Raw genomic sequence first — 15,508 nt, 5'->3', positions numbered from 1 at the left:
ACTCCCCCTTCTTAGGATTGTGTATGATTATGCATCCTCTTTCGCCAAACGCGACACTTTTCAACTCCAGTACAATACACATTATGTATCATCTAGTGAAGCCAGAGCTGACCCAATTGCTACAAATCTTGGCAACTAAACACCGATTACCCAATGTCGCTTCCCTCTTGCAAAAATGCAAAGACAAGCACCAACTCAATCAAGTGCATGCCCATATGATAGCCACGGGCTTGATACAATATCCGCCTGCAGCAAGCAAACTTGTTGCAGCATTTGCCGTAAGTACCGTCTTCGGCGCTACTTCTACTGCTCGTTCAATTGCTGAGCGAGTCAGGGGCCTCGATTCTTACACTTGGAACACCATCATTAGAGGTTATTTGGAGGAAAATAAACCTAAAAATGCGTTTTTGGTTTACTCTTGTATGAGAAAAAAAGCCTTGCAAGTTGACACTTACACCCTCATGTTTGTTACCAAAGCGTGTGGGTTAATATCATTGACTCTTGGAGAGCAGATTCATGTTCAAATTTGCAAACTGGGTTTTGAATCCGAGATTATAATTCAAACCGCTTTGCTAAAGGTGTATGCGTCGTTTGGTGAGCTTAGTGATATGGACCAATTATTCGACGAAATGCCTTACAGAGACATGGTTACATGGAATTCACTTATTGCTGTTTATGCGCAACATAGTTCTCATTTTAAGGTGCTTGAATTATTACGTGCCATGGTGTACAATGGTTTGAGACCCAATGAATCGACTGCTGTAAGCATGCTTTCTGCTTTCTCTTCTTTGAAAGCGTTAAGGGAGGGTAAAGTTGTTCATTGTTTTGCGGTCAGGAACTTTGTTAATTTAGATGTTTTTGTGTACAATGCTTTGATTGGCATGTATTCAAAATGTGGGAATTTGCCATACGCTCTTCGGATTTTTAAATTGATGCCAGTAAGGAGTGTGGTTTCATGGACTTCTATGATCAATGGTTATTGTGATAACAATTTTCCGAATGAGGCATTGGATTTGTTCAAACAAATGGAGTCTAAAGGTGTAAAACCAGATGAGATCACCATGTTAAGTGTTGTTTCAATTTGCTCAAAATTGGGCAGTTTCGAGCTTGGAGAGTGGATTGACCAGTATGTTGAGAAGAGTGGGTTTGCAAAAGGGAGTCTTTCTATAGCAAATGCACTTATTAATATGCATGCCAAATGTGGTAATATCGAGAAAGCTTGTCAAATTTTTGATGGGATTCCGGAGAAAACTCTGGTCTCTTGGACTAGTATTATACATGGACTAGCAGTGCACGGGCAAGGAATTTTGGCTTTGGTTCGGTTCTCCCAAATGCTAAGGGAAGGGTTTCAACCAGATGGTATTGTCTTCCTGAGCATCTTATCTGCATGCAGCTATGCAGGGTTGGTTGATGAGGGACGAAAATGCTTTGATTCAATGATAAAAGATTATCATTTGGAACCATGGCAGGAGCACTATACGTGCATGGTGGATCTTTTATGTAGAGCTGGCTTGATCAATGAGGCTTTCAAGTTCGTAGTTAATATGCCAGTTGAACCAGATCCAATTATGCTGCGAATTTTGCTGAGGGCATGTCAAAATCAAGGGGATATTGATACTGCTAGTCGAATTATGAACTATTTGTATCAGCTGTGTCCAAAGAGGAGCGAGGACTACCTACTTATATCAAATTTATATGCCACAGTCTCCAAGTGGGCTGCTGCTGCTGAAGTTAGGGACCAAATGAAATTTAGGGGATTAATTAACCGAAATCCTGGTCGTAGTTCTATCGAGGTAAATCAATGTATGTAGATTATAATGTTATATTTTTGGTCATTTAGCCCGCATTATTGGGGTTAGGATGTTGGAAAAATTATTTTTGCTGAAATTTGGGGTAGAACTTGTTAGAACAATTCCTATTCAAGTTATAAACAGAGTGAGAATATTTGTGTTCGCTGGTTGGAGAAGTTGTTTTAGCTGAAATCTGAGGTAGAAGTTATAAACTAAGTCGTAAAACTATAAACAAATTATGTTTTAGATAGGGAATCGTTAACCGAAGAGGAAAACAGAAAACTCTTCTACAAATATTAATTCCACTAATCAAATTATATTCATTATACTGAATTTGTCTAGCTGTTTCCACTTAAGTTTTCACAGATGTCAAACCTCTACAAAGATTTTTGCGAAGTATTCCCGGGTGAACCATTGCCAAAACCTGAAGATGACACAAGAACTAGCGCAAAGTTCTCCATTAAGATTCTCCTATGGCACAAATTCAAACCTCTTTATTTAGAAGAAATTGAAGTAGTAAACATCCTTCATAGTCACAGAACATTCGAGGTGGAACAAGATCGATTTATATATAACAATGATACATCCAAATCTACCATAGAAGCTATGCTTTCTACCATGTCCATCCCTGTAAAGGCATCCCTAGTAAAGGAAATATTGAGTTATGTTAAAGAAATGACAAAAAATAATATTTACGCAAGATACAAAATTCCAAGTATGCATGTTCACATCGGGATTATTGTTGATAAACCAGCAGAAGTTCCTAGGGATTATGGGGTGACTGATTTGAAGCAAAATTCATCATCCATTTTGGAGATAGTTAAAGTTGAAGCATCAAATGAAGCACCTACATGCGCAATTTGTTTGGAAGAAGTTGTGTTTGGATCTCTGGCCACACGTATGCCTTGTTCACATGTTTTTCATAGTGGTTGCATTGGTCATTGGTTAAGCAAGAATGAAGTTTGTCCGTTATGTAGGTTTGAGATGATCTAACTCTATTTTGAACGAAAAGTATTATCGAAACAATAATAACAATAATATTATACATATGAAGTTGGGATTCTAACTTTGTATGTTAAATGATATGGTTGTTTTTGTGTCACCAACACATTAACTATAGGATGTGTTGTTGACACAAGCATATTATTTTATTATATTATCACTCTCTTTATTCTCTTTCTCTTATTGTGAGGCATGGCCAATCAACATTGTAAACCCTGATGATGAATCACAAACTTGCATCATGTTCTCTGTTGCCATTGATTACTATTTAACACTTCCTCCATTGGCTGATTCAATGGAGTGGAGTGAACTTGAATTTGGAGACTTTAAAAAAAATCTTAATCCAAAGAAAACTCGAGGTGGAACGTGATCTGCATCACTAGAAAAATGTATGTCCCTGCATAGAGATAGCGTTCGCAAAGACAAATCCTGCGTTGGGAATGTATTTCTCCCGCGTCAAAACCTGCGTTTGTATCGGGTCTTATACAGTAACGGTATTTAATTGGGAAGTATGATTGGGTATCTGACCCTATTAGTCCGTTCTTGTAAGAGACGTTGGGATATTTCAAAGTCGCTGGCGCCAACCAACTCCCGTTGGGACACCCTGGGCTGGAATTGAGTCGATGTAGCATTCCCGGCGCCAATACAGGGGCGTCAAGGAAAACGCAATACACCAACAGTACCTTATACGTGGGGAGAATTCTGTTAAACACCAATGAGGGATGGCGTCAAAGTAATATCTTAATTCCAACACCGTACTTTGGCTTGGGGAATTGCATCGGAGCAAACAAAGTTTCCAGTAGTGATGGCGACACTTGCCATTCAACAACAATAGAAGGTATGCTTTCCGCCATGAATATTCCTACGAACCTTTCATGGTAGATAACATATTAACATGTGCCCGAGAGATGACAAATAACAATATCTATTCAAATAATAAGGTGTTACATAAGCGAGTCTGCATTAGAAAATTTTGTCGATGAATTGCCAAACGTTCCTGAAGATGATGACCACCCAAACACAGTGCCTGCAAGCAAGTTATCAATTGGAGAGTTGAAGATGGTTAAAGTTAAAGAATAAACAAATTCATGTCCAAATGCGAGTCTGTATTTGGTTTATTAGAAGCTGCACGAATGCCTTGTTCACATATTTTTTTGTTTATTATGAGCAAAGTAATATTCTACCTCAATTCTAGATTTTGATTTTCTAGTAGAGTTTAACAATAATTGAACCTCCAATTAGTGTAAAGCTCATCAAACTGTAGACAGACTTACGCAATTAAAAAAGACTTGAAGAAAGAGTCCTGTTTTAACACAAGTCATTACAAAAGATTAAAGACACTAATTTCCTATTCCGCCAAGGACATTCATGAAATTAGAAACTTCAATCTCCATAAAACTCTTCTCCTTTCCCTAACTGCGTCTGGATTTATACTACTAATCCTACTCCAATTATCACATTGTTTCTCTATATATGCATATAACCTGCCACAACAATTAATGCTTATTACTACTTCTATCTTTCTCACTTCTTCCACCGTTCCACTTTCAGTTCTTAATTTCCACCATTGTTTTCAGTTAAACTTCCGCTTAACTTAATTTTTACAAGATGTCAAACCTCTGCAAAGATTTTTGCGAAATGTTCTCGGGTGATCCATTGCGAAAACCTCAGTTTCATAGCACAAACTTCTCCTTTAAGATTTTTCTCTGGCGTAAGTGTGTACCTCCTGGTTTCGATGAACATGACATACAGTACATCTTTCAGAGTCGGAGAAAATTCGAGGTGGAACGAGATCGATTAATAAATAATGATGCATCCAAGTCTACCATCAAAGCTATGCTTTCTACCATGTCCATCCCTGTTAAAGCATCTCTAGTGGACGAAATATTGATTTATATTAAAGAAATGACAGACGATAATTTTTACACAAGTTTGGATATTAACATAGGGTTGTCTGTTGATACACCAGTAGAAATATTTCCTAGGGATTATGGGGTGACAGATTCATCAATTTTGGAGATAGTTAAAGTTGAAGCATCAAAAGAACCATCTATATGTGTAATTTGTTTGGAAGAAGTTGTGTTTGGATCTGTGGCCACGCGCATGCCTTGTTCACATGTTTTTCATAGTGATTGCATTGGCAATTGGCTAAACCAGAGGGAAGTTTGTCCATTATGTAGGTTTCAGCTGAACTGATTTTAGTTTAATTTAACTGCTTGAAGAAGATGCAGGATCGATCTTTCATTATGTATTTAATTAGCTAGTTAGAATGATTTTTCCGCATCCTATTTTACTATTAGATTCTTGTAGAAATTAATTAAACAACTGCTAATCTAATGAACATTATACAAGCTCAAATGATCAGGTAAACCACAATTTTATTGTGGTAAGTGACTCCAAGGTTTGAACCCAAAAACTTAAGAAAGAGAACAAACCTCCTTGACCGTCAAACTAACCCTTTAAGTTAGATGGGTTAGTGTTTGTTCTTCGAACGATGACAAACTTGAATTTTTCAGATTATCTTCATATTGTATTAAAACAAATTGATGAATTAATTGACCAATTCCTTTTTAAAAAAAAATTATAAAAAGGTTTGTTGAAGAAAAGAACATTACACTATTGTGGTATGAGTAATATTGCATTTACACAACTCTTTTACACCATTTTTATTATACTATGATGTGGCATATGTCACAACCACATAAATTCTATTATAATATTAAAAATTTAAAATCATGCCTTTCGATGATAGAATTCAACGTCCTATACTTCTTTTAAGTAAGGTAACCCCTACTCACCAATAAAATATAGGGTATAGGTCCACCAATTTGGGCTTGTTTCTTTTTTATTCATACCCGGTCCGGTCCGGTCCGTTCTTTTACGGGTGGGCCAAGTTCGCAGAAATTAAAAAAAAAAAAAAAAAAAAAATGTGAAACATATGCCTTGTTCACATGTTTTTCATAGTGGTCGCATAAGTAATTAGTTAAATAAGAATGAAGTTTGTCCGTTACGTAGATTTGAGATGAATTAACTATATTTTGAACGAGAAGTATTATCATAATAATAATACTATACATACGAAGTTAAGATTCTAATTAACTTTGCCTGTTAAATGATGTGGTTATTTATGTGTCAGCAAGGTACAAGATGCTAGGATAAAAATGATAAGCTTTCTAATTAATGTGGTGGTGATAAAGAGGAGAATTATTTTATTATATTATCTATTACATTGAAGTCATCTCTTTGTTCTCTTTCTCTCTTATTGTGAGGCATGGCCGATCAACATTGTAAACCCTAATGATGAATCTCGAACTTGCATCATCTTCTCTGTTGCCATTAATTACTATTTAACACTTCCTCCATTGGCTGATTCAATGGAGTGGAGTGAACTTGAAAATTTGGAGACTTAAAAAAAAATCTTGATCGAGAGAAAACTCGACGTAGAACGTGATCTGCATCACTAGAACATGTATGTCTCTGCACAGAGACAACGTTGGCAAAGACAAAGCCTGTGTCGGGAATGTATTTCTCCTGCGCCAAAACCTGCGTCTGTATCTCGTCTTGCAAGAGACGTTGGGATATTTCAAAGTAGCTGGTGCCAACCAACTCGCGTTGGGACACCCTGGGCTGGAATTGAGTCGAGGTAGCTTTCACAGAGCCAATACAGGGGTGTGGGTGGGAAAACGCAATACACCAGCGGTACCTTATACGTGGGGAGAATTCTATTAAACACCAATGAGGGATGGCGTCAACGTAATATCTTAATTCCAACGTCGCACTTTGGCGTGGGGAATTGCATTGGAGCAAACAAAGTTTCCATTATTGATGGCGACACTTGCCATACAACAACAATAAAAGGTATGTTTTCCGCCATGAATATTCCTACGAAACCAGTCATGGTAGATATAAAATATTAACATGTGCTCGAGAGATGACAAATAACAATATCTATTCAAATAATAAGGTGTTGCATATGCGAGTCTGCATTACAAAATTTGTCGATGGATTGCCGAACGTTCCTGAAGATGATGACCACCCAAACACGGTGCCTGCAAGCAAGTAAATTCATGTCCAAGCAAGTCTAGATTTTGATGTTCTAGTAGAGTTTAACTATCATTGAACCAGATAAAAGAAGAAAAAAAAACCTCCAATTGGTGTAAAGCTCATCAAACTGTAGACAAATTTATTAATTTAACAAAGACTTGAAGAAAGAGTCCTGTTTTAAGACGAGTCATTACAAAAGATAAAGACACTAATTTCCTATTCCGCCAAGGACATTCATGAAATTAGGAACTTCAATCGCCATAACACTCTTCTCCTTTAGCTTCAAACTCTCTCTTTCTCTCTCCCTAACTACGTCAGGATTTATACTACTAATCCTATTCCAATTATCACATTGTTTCTCTATATATGCATAACCTGCCACAACCATTAATGCTATTATTACCACGTACTTCTATCTTTCTCACTTCTTCAAGAAATCAATCTACTCTCTTCTTCCACTGTTCGACTTTCAGTTCTTAATTTCCACCATTGTTTTCAGTTAAACTTCCGTTTAACTTAATTTTTACAAGATGTCAAACCTCTACAAAGATTTTTGCATAATATTCCCCGGTGATCCATTGCGAAAACCTCAAAATGATTTCTCCTTTAAGATTTTTCTCTGGCATAAATTTGTTCCTCCTGGTTTTGATGAACATGACAGTGTGCACACCCTTCAGAGTCGTAGAATGTTCGAGGTGGAAAGAGATCGATTAATAAATAATGATGCATCGAAATCTACCATTGAAGCTATGCTTTCTACCATGTCCATCCCTGTTAAAGCATCTCTAGTGGACGAAATATTGATTTATGTTAAAGAAATGACAGACGATAATCTTTACACAAGTTTGGATATTAACATGGGGTTTTTTGTTGATACACCAGTAGAAATACTTCCTAGGGATTATGGGGTGACAGATCCATCAGTTTTGGAGATAGTTAAAGTTGAAGCATCAAAAGAACCATCTATATGTGTAATTTGTTTGGAAGAAGTTGTGTTTGGATCTCTGGGCACGCGCATGCCTTGTTCACATGTTTTTCATAGTGATTGCATTGGTAATTGGCTAAACGAGAGGCAAGTTTGCCCATTATGTAGGTTTCGGCTGAAGTAACGTTAGGATTTAATTCAACTGCTTGAAGAAGATGCATGATCTTTCATTATGTATTTAATTAGCTAGTTAGAATGATTTTTGCACATCCTATTTTACTATTTGATTCTTGTAGAACTTCTTTCTTTATATATCTATATATATGGTATTACTACATTGAAGTAAATAACTAATATCTTTAATCAATTGATTATTTTTTGAGGCTTTCATTATTTATCCAAGAGATGGGTTAGTGTTTTTTCTTTTTGGTAATCGGAGTGTCCGAGCTAGCATTGCATGCATCTCAATTAATCATCGGGTTATAAACACCCTGCAAACCCAAATGACTAAGTAAGTCATAATATTATTTTGGTCGGTGGTTCTAAGAGTTTGAACCCAAGAACTTAAGGAATGGAGCAAACCTCCATGATCAGAATAGATCTAGCCGGAAATGACCAAAATAGATCTAGTCATTTCCGACTAGATCTACGGTCATCTGATCATTTTTAGCCATCAATATGGTCAGAAACAGCCATGTCGGCAACTCTCGACGATTTTTAGCGATTTTCAGCAACTTCCGGCGACGAAAGACGATGGCCCGCGGTGGTGGCTGGCGACTGGTAGTGGCTTGGGGTGGGTGGGGGTGATTTTGTTACAAATTAAAGTTTTATATAAGCTGGAGTGTTTTAGCTAAATCTGAAATGTTGGGGGTTAAAAAAATTATTCAAAAATTAATAATAAAAATAATATTATATTAATATTTTAAAATGAGGGTAATTTAGTAATTTAAATAACATATCCACCAATTTATTTCTCTCAACCAAATATATTAATATAATATACCCACCAATTCATTCCAACTAACCAAACGCATTTTCTTAAGGGTGCATTTGGTTCAGGGAATATTGTATTACGGGGGAATGTTGTATTATTGGAAAGATAGATTATCAAAGAATCTTTAGAGAAATGTTTTTGGTTGGTTGGAATAAATTGGTGGGTATGTTATAATAATATATTTGGTTGGGAGAATAAATGAGTGGGTATATTATGTAGATTACTAAATTATCCTCCTTTTTAAATAATAATATAATATTATTTTTATTATTTTTTTATTCTATTATTTTTAAATTATTTATTTTAACCCCCTATATTTGAAATTTTTCTAAAACACCTCAGCTATATAAAACTTTAATTTATAGCAAAATCACCCCCACCCACCCCAAGCCACTGCTGGCAGCCAACTACCATTGCTGGCAGCCAACCACCATTGCTGGCAGTCGTCGTAATAGCGCACGACTGATCGAATCTGGCTATTCATGCTCCGGTAAGATCTTTGATCCATAGTAAAAAATGGCTAGATCTGGCCGTTTCACGGCAGAAGATGTGGCCGTGAAATGGTTAGATCCGGTCGTTTCCAACCATGGATCATAAATCCATGGTCGAAAATATCCTTACCAACACACGACCGGCAAGATCTCGTCAGTCTTGCCCCGATATGACGACTTTCACCAGTGGCCAACGGTTGTGGCTAGTGGCTGGCGGTGGTCTTGGGTGGTTGGAGGTATTTTGTTAACTTTTAAAATTTTTTTTGGCTGGGGTGTTTTAGCTATATTTTCAAATGTAAGGGGTCTGGGTAATTGTTATTTGGTAGACATATGAGGTCAAAATTAAGATTAATTCTGTAATCTTATATTAACACCCCTTGGGGAGGTAATTTGATTACCCCCAATACTACTAACAGCAAACATTATTTGTAATAAAAGATCACGTAATATTTTATTACTTGACAACCAAACGAGGGAATCTTGAAAATTAAACAAAGATTACAGGATTAATCTTATATCACCTTGAACCAAATGCAACCTAAAGATTCCCAGTAATCTTCAAGGTAATAACTTTCTATTAATATAATATTCCCAGTAATCCAACATTCCTTGAACCAAACACACCCTTATTATTATTCTACATCATTACTAGTTGTTGAACTGGTAGGTCTGTGAGTTTGGTATACTGTTTTATTTATAAGGGGGCGTTTGGATCATATAATGTTTTTATTATAGGAGGATATTATATTAACGGAAAGATAGATCACCTTGAAGATTACTAGGATTGTTTAGAAAATGTGTTTAGTTGCTTTGAATAAATTGGTGAGTAATATGTTTGGTTGGGAGGATAAATGGGTAGGTATGTTATATAGATTACTAAATTGCCCTCCTTTTTAAATATTAATATAATAGTATTTTTTACTACTATTTTTTGAATCATTTCTTTTAACCCCCTATATTTGAAATTTTGCTAAAATACCCCAGCCATATAAAACTTTAATTTATAGTAAAATCACCCCCACCAACCCCAAGCCACTGCCGGCAACCAACTACCACCGTTGGCCGCTACTAACAGTAGACGAAATGGTGCATGACTGGTTGTATATGGCTAGCCATGCATTAGTAAAGCCATTTCTGGGTTTCACGGCCAGATCTATGGCCATTTCATGGACAAAGATGTGGTCGTTTCATGACCATAGATCTAGCTGTGAAAAGACTAGATCTTTGGCCGTACCGTTTCACAACCACATCTTTGGCTGTGAAACAGCCATATAAACGCTAGATCTTGTTGTTTTTGGCCATGAATCTGTGATCATGGCCGCATAAGGCCTTATCGGGGCATTACCAGTCAGATCCCACCAATTGTGCACCATTACGTAACTGATGTTGGAAAACGGCGGTGGTGATTAACGACCGGCGATGATCTTTGGGTGGTTGGGGGTATTTTGTTAACTTTTAAATTTTTTTGTGGCTGTGGTGTTTTAGCTAATTTCTCAAATGTAGGGGGGTTGGGTAATTGTTATTTGGTAGACATTTGAAGACAATTGTGTCTGAAATGGTATTTAATTAAGGGCGAAATATGTAAAAAAAATAAGATTACCCAGTAATGTTTTAATCCCGCGCGGGAGGTGGGGTATTGGATTACCCCCAATATTACCAACATTAAACACTATTTCTATTTACAATAAAAGATTCTCATAATATTTTATTACTTGTAAACCAAACACTGGAGCATATAAGATTACCTCTGTTATCTTATATACCCCCGATCCAAACCCCCCGAAGAGTATTAACAAAACTAATAAAAGCAGAATTATTATCAGCTTAATATAATAAATAAAACTATTATCTATAGTCACCATATTCATATAAGTGTTTCTAATGATGTTACGAATTCCTAAGAAGATTTATTTTTGAGGTTATCAGATCATTTGAGAGGTGGGTTGGTGTTTGATCTTTAAATCATGGTTTTAAAACCTGGCCGGTTGAACCGAGACTTGGAGACTTCATCGGGTTAGGTTATCAATTTTACTATTTATCTCAAACCTTAAAAATTAGAACGATGATCGGCAACCAATGGGTGGTGGAATGTTGGGGCTTTTGAAAAGGAAGGGCTAGTAAGTTGAAAGGTGATGACAGAGTTGATTTTCGGTGAGTGAACTGACCGAAAATCACAGAAATAAATCAGCGGCATCAACCTACTATTGCTGTTGATTGGCGAGGCAAATAAGGGTGGGGTGAGATGAGTTTTGGTCAGGAGGCTGAGGGGAGAGTTTTTGTGGTAATGGGGTGTGTTTTCGACGCCAGAAACAAACCCTCCTTGACCGTCAAACTAACCCTTTAGTTAGATGGGTTAGTGTTTGTTCTTCGAACGATGACAAACTTGAATTTTTCAGATTATCTTCATATTGTATTAAAAATTGATGAATTAATTGACCAATTCCTTTAAAAAAAAATTATAAAAAGGTTTGTTAAGAAAAGAACATTACACTATTGTGGTATGAGTAATATTGCATTTACACAACTCTTTTACACCATTTTTATTATACTATGATGGCATATGTCACAACCACATAAATTCTATTATAATATTAAAAATTTAAAATCATGCCTTTCGATGATAAATTCAACGTCCTATACTTTTTTTAAGTAAGTAACCCCTACTCACCAATAAAATATAGGGTATAGGTCCACCAATTTGGGCTTGTTCTTTTTTATTCATACCCGGTCCGGTCCGGTCCGTTCTTTTACGGGGGGCCAAGTTCGCAGAAATTAAAAAAAAAAAAAAAAAAAAATGTGAACATATGCCTTGTTCACATGTTTTTCATAGTGGTCGCATAAGTATTAGTTAAATAAGAATGAGTTTGTCCGTTACGTAGATTTGAGATGAATTAACTATTTTTGAACGAAAGTATTATCATAATAATATATATCATACGAAGTTAGAGTCTAATTAACTTTGCCTGTTAATGATGTGGTTATTTATGTGTCAGCAAGGTACAAGATGCTAGGATAAAAATGATAAGCTTTCTAATTAATGTGGTGGTGATAAAGAGGAGAATTATTTTATTATATTATCTTACATTGAAGTCATCTCTTTGTTCTCTTTCTCTCTTATTGTGAGGCATGGCCGATCAACATTGTAAACCCTAATGATGAATCTCGAACTTGCATCATCTTCTCTGTGCCATTAATTACTATTTAACACTTCCTCCATTGGCTGATTCAATGGAGTGGAGTGAACTTGAAAATTTGGAGACTTAAAAAAAATCTTGATCGGAGAAAACTCGACGTAGAACGTGATCTGCATCACTAGAACATGTATGTCTCTGCACAGAGACACGTTGGCAAAGACAAAGCCTGTGTCGGAATGTATTTCTCCTGCCCAAAACCTCGTGTCTGTATCTCGTCTTGCAAGAGACGTTGATATTTCAAAGTAGCTGGTGCCAACCAACTCGCGTTGGACACCCTGGGCTGGAATTGAGTCGAGGTAGCTTTCACGAGCCAATACAGGGGTGTGGGTGGAAAACGCAATACACCAGCTACCTTATCGTGGGAGAATTCTATTAAACACCAATGAGGGATGGCGTCAACGTAATATCTTATTTCCAACTCGCACTTGGCGTGGGGAATTGCATGGAGCAAACAAAGTTTCCATTATTGATGGCGACACTTGCCACAAACAACAATAAAGGTATGTTTTCCGCATGATATTCCTACGAAACCATTCATGGTAGAATAAATATTAACGGTGCTCGAGAGATGACAAATAACAATATCTATTCAAATAATAAGGTGTTGCATATGCGAGTCTGCATTACAAAATTTGTCGATGGATTGCCGAACGTCCTGAAGATGATGACCACCCAAACAGGTGCCTGAAGCAAGTAATTCATGTCCAAGCAGTCTAGATTTTGATCTTCTGAGTTTAACTATCATTGAACCAGATAAAGAAGAAAAAAAAAAACCTCCATTGGTGTAAAGCTCATCAAACTGTAGACAAATTTATTAATTTAACAAAGACTTGAAGAAAGAGTCCTGTTTTAAGACGAGTCATTACAAAAGATAAAGACACTAATTTCCTATTCCGCCAAGGACATTCATGAAATTAGGAACTTCAATCGCCATAACACTCTTCTCCTTAGCTTCAAACTCTCTCTTTCTCTCTCCCTAACTCGTCAGGATTTATACTACTAATCCTATTCCAATTATCACATGTTTTCTCTATATATGCATAACCTGCCACAACCATTAATGCTATTATTACACGTACTTCTATCTTTCTCACTTCTTCAAGAAATCAATCTACTCTCTTCTTCCACTGTTCGACTTTCAGTTCTTAATTTCCACCATTGTTTTCAGTTAAACTTCCGTTTAACTTAATTTTTACAAGATGTCAAACCTCTACAAAGATTTTTGCATAATTTCCCGTGATCCATTGCGAAAACCTCAAAATGATTTCTCCTTTAAGATTTTTCTCTGGCATAAATTTGTCCTCCTGGTTTTGATGAACTGACAGTGTGCACACCCTTCAGAGTCGTAGAATGTTCGAGGTGGAAAGAGATCGATTAATAAATAATGATGCATCAAATCTACCATTGAAGCTATGCTTTCTACCATGTCCACCTGTTAAAGCATCTCTAGTGGACGAATATTGATTTATGTTAAGAAATGACAGACGATAATCTTTACACAAGTTTGGATATTAACATGGGGTTTTTGTTGATACACCAGTAGAAATTTCCTAGGGTTATGGGGTGACAATCCATCAGTTTTGGAGATAGTTAAATTGAAGCATCAAAAGAACCATCTATAGTGTAATTTGTTTGGAGAAGTTGTGTTTGGATCTCTGGCACCGCATGCTTGTTCACATGTTTTTCATAGTGATTGCATTGGTAATTGGCTAAACGAAGGCAATTTGCCCATTATGTAGGTTTCGGCTGAGTAACGTTAGGATTTAATTCAACTGCTTGAAGAAGATGCATGCTTTCATTATGTATTTAATTAGCTAGTTAATGATTTTGCACATCCTATTTACTATTTGATTCTTGTAGAACTTCTTTCTTTATATACTATATATATGGTATACTACATTGAAGTAAATAACTAATATCTTTAATCATTGATTATTTTTTGAGGCTTTCATTATTTATCCAAAGATGGGTTAGTGTTTTTTTTTTGGTAATCGGAGTTTCCGAGCTAGCATGCATGCATCTCAATAATCATCGGGTTATAAACACCCTGCAAACCCAAATGACTAAGTAAGTCATAATTATTTTGGTCGGTGGTTCTAAGAGTTTGAACCCAGACTTAAGGAATGGAGCAAACCTCCATGATCAGAATAGATCTAGCCGGAAATGACCAAATAGATCTAGTCATTTCCGACTAGATCTACGGTCATCTGATCATTTTTAGCCATCATATGGTCAGAAACAGCCATGTCGGCACTCTCGACGATTTTTAGCGATTTTCAGCAACTTCCGGCGACGAAAGACGATGGCCCGCGGTGGTGGCTGGCGACTAGTGGCTTGGGGTGGGTGGGGGTGATTTTGTTACAAATTAAAGTTTTATAAGCTGGAGTGTTTTAGCTAAATCTGAAATGTTGGGGGTTAAAAAAATTATTCAAAAATTAATAATAAATAATATTATATTAATATTTAAAATGAGGGTAATTTAGTAATTTAAATAACATATCCACCAATTTATTTCTCAACCAAATATATTAATATATATACCCACCATTCATTCCAACTAACCAAACCATTTTCTTAAGGGTGCATTTGTTCAGGGAATATTGTTTACGGGGGAATGTTGTATTTGGAAAGATAGATTATCAAGAATCTTTAGAGAATGTTTTTGGTTGGTTGGAATAAATTGGTGGGTATGTTATAATAATATTTGGTTGAGATAAATGAGTGGGTATATTATGTAGATTACTAAATTATCCTCCTTTTAAATATATATAATATTATTTTTATTATTTTTTATTCATATTTTTAAATTATTTATTCTCTGTTGCTATTGATTACTATTTAACACTTCCTCCATTGGCTGATTCAATGGAGTGGAGTGAACTTGAATTTGGAGACTTCAAAAAAATCTTAATCCAAAGAAAACTCGAGGTGGAACGTGATCTGCATCACTAGAAAAATGTATATCCCTGCATAGAGATAGCATTGGCAAAGACAAATCCTGCGTTGGGAATGTATTTCTCCCGCGTGAAAACCTGCGTTTGTATCGGGTCTTATACAGTAACGGTATT

The 15,508-nt window shown here is 36.2% G+C and overlaps 3 protein-coding genes across 3 annotated transcripts; all 3 read left to right on the top strand.

Annotated features, from left to right (window-relative positions):
- Positions 1–215: 215 nt before the first annotated feature.
- On the top strand, positions 216–2,783 carry LOC116127507 (pentatricopeptide repeat-containing protein At4g38010-like). The gene is made up of 2 exons (XM_031413169.1): positions 216–1,793; positions 2,157–2,783. The coding sequence occupies exons 1-2, from the start codon at positions 216–218 to the stop codon at positions 2,781–2,783; spliced, it is 2,205 nt and encodes a 734-aa protein (XP_031269029.1).
- A 1,617-nt stretch (positions 2,784–4,400) lies between these two features.
- Positions 4,401–4,988, top strand: LOC116127506 (RING-H2 finger protein ATL7-like). The gene has a single exon (XM_031413168.1). The coding sequence runs from the start codon at positions 4,401–4,403 to the stop codon at positions 4,986–4,988; it is 588 nt and encodes a 195-aa protein (XP_031269028.1).
- A 2,378-nt stretch (positions 4,989–7,366) lies between these two features.
- LOC116127504 (E3 ubiquitin-protein ligase Praja-1-like) lies at positions 7,367–7,945 on the top strand. Its single transcript, XM_031413167.1, has one exon. It carries the CDS (start codon positions 7,367–7,369, stop codon positions 7,943–7,945), a length of 579 nt encoding a protein of 192 aa, XP_031269027.1.
- Positions 7,946–15,508: the final 7,563 nt, after the last annotated feature.

The sequence above is a fragment of the Pistacia vera genome, unplaced genomic scaffold (assembly GCF_008641045.1).
Source record: "Pistacia vera cultivar Batoury unplaced genomic scaffold, PisVer_v2 Contig192, whole genome shotgun sequence".
Lineage (NCBI taxonomy): Eukaryota > Viridiplantae > Streptophyta > Magnoliopsida > Sapindales > Anacardiaceae > Pistacia > Pistacia vera.
The sequence above is the reverse complement of the archived record's forward strand: the minus strand, read 5'-3'. Positions and strand labels throughout refer to the sequence as shown.

Bases quoted from the DNA above. Each gene is read 5' to 3' on its own strand.
- LOC116127507 (XM_031413169.1), top strand. From the start codon at position 216: ATGATAGCCACGGGCTTGATACAATATCCGCCTGCAGCAAGCAAACTT. The intron at 1,794-2,156 runs GTAAATCAATGT...AAGTTTTCACAG, and splicing joins CTGGTCGTAGTTCTATCGAG to ATGTCAAACCTCTACAAAGA.
- LOC116127506 (XM_031413168.1), top strand. From the start codon at position 4,401: ATGTCAAACCTCTGCAAAGATTTTTGCGAAATGTTCTCGGGTGATCCA.
- LOC116127504 (XM_031413167.1), top strand. From the start codon at position 7,367: ATGTCAAACCTCTACAAAGATTTTTGCATAATATTCCCCGGTGATCCA.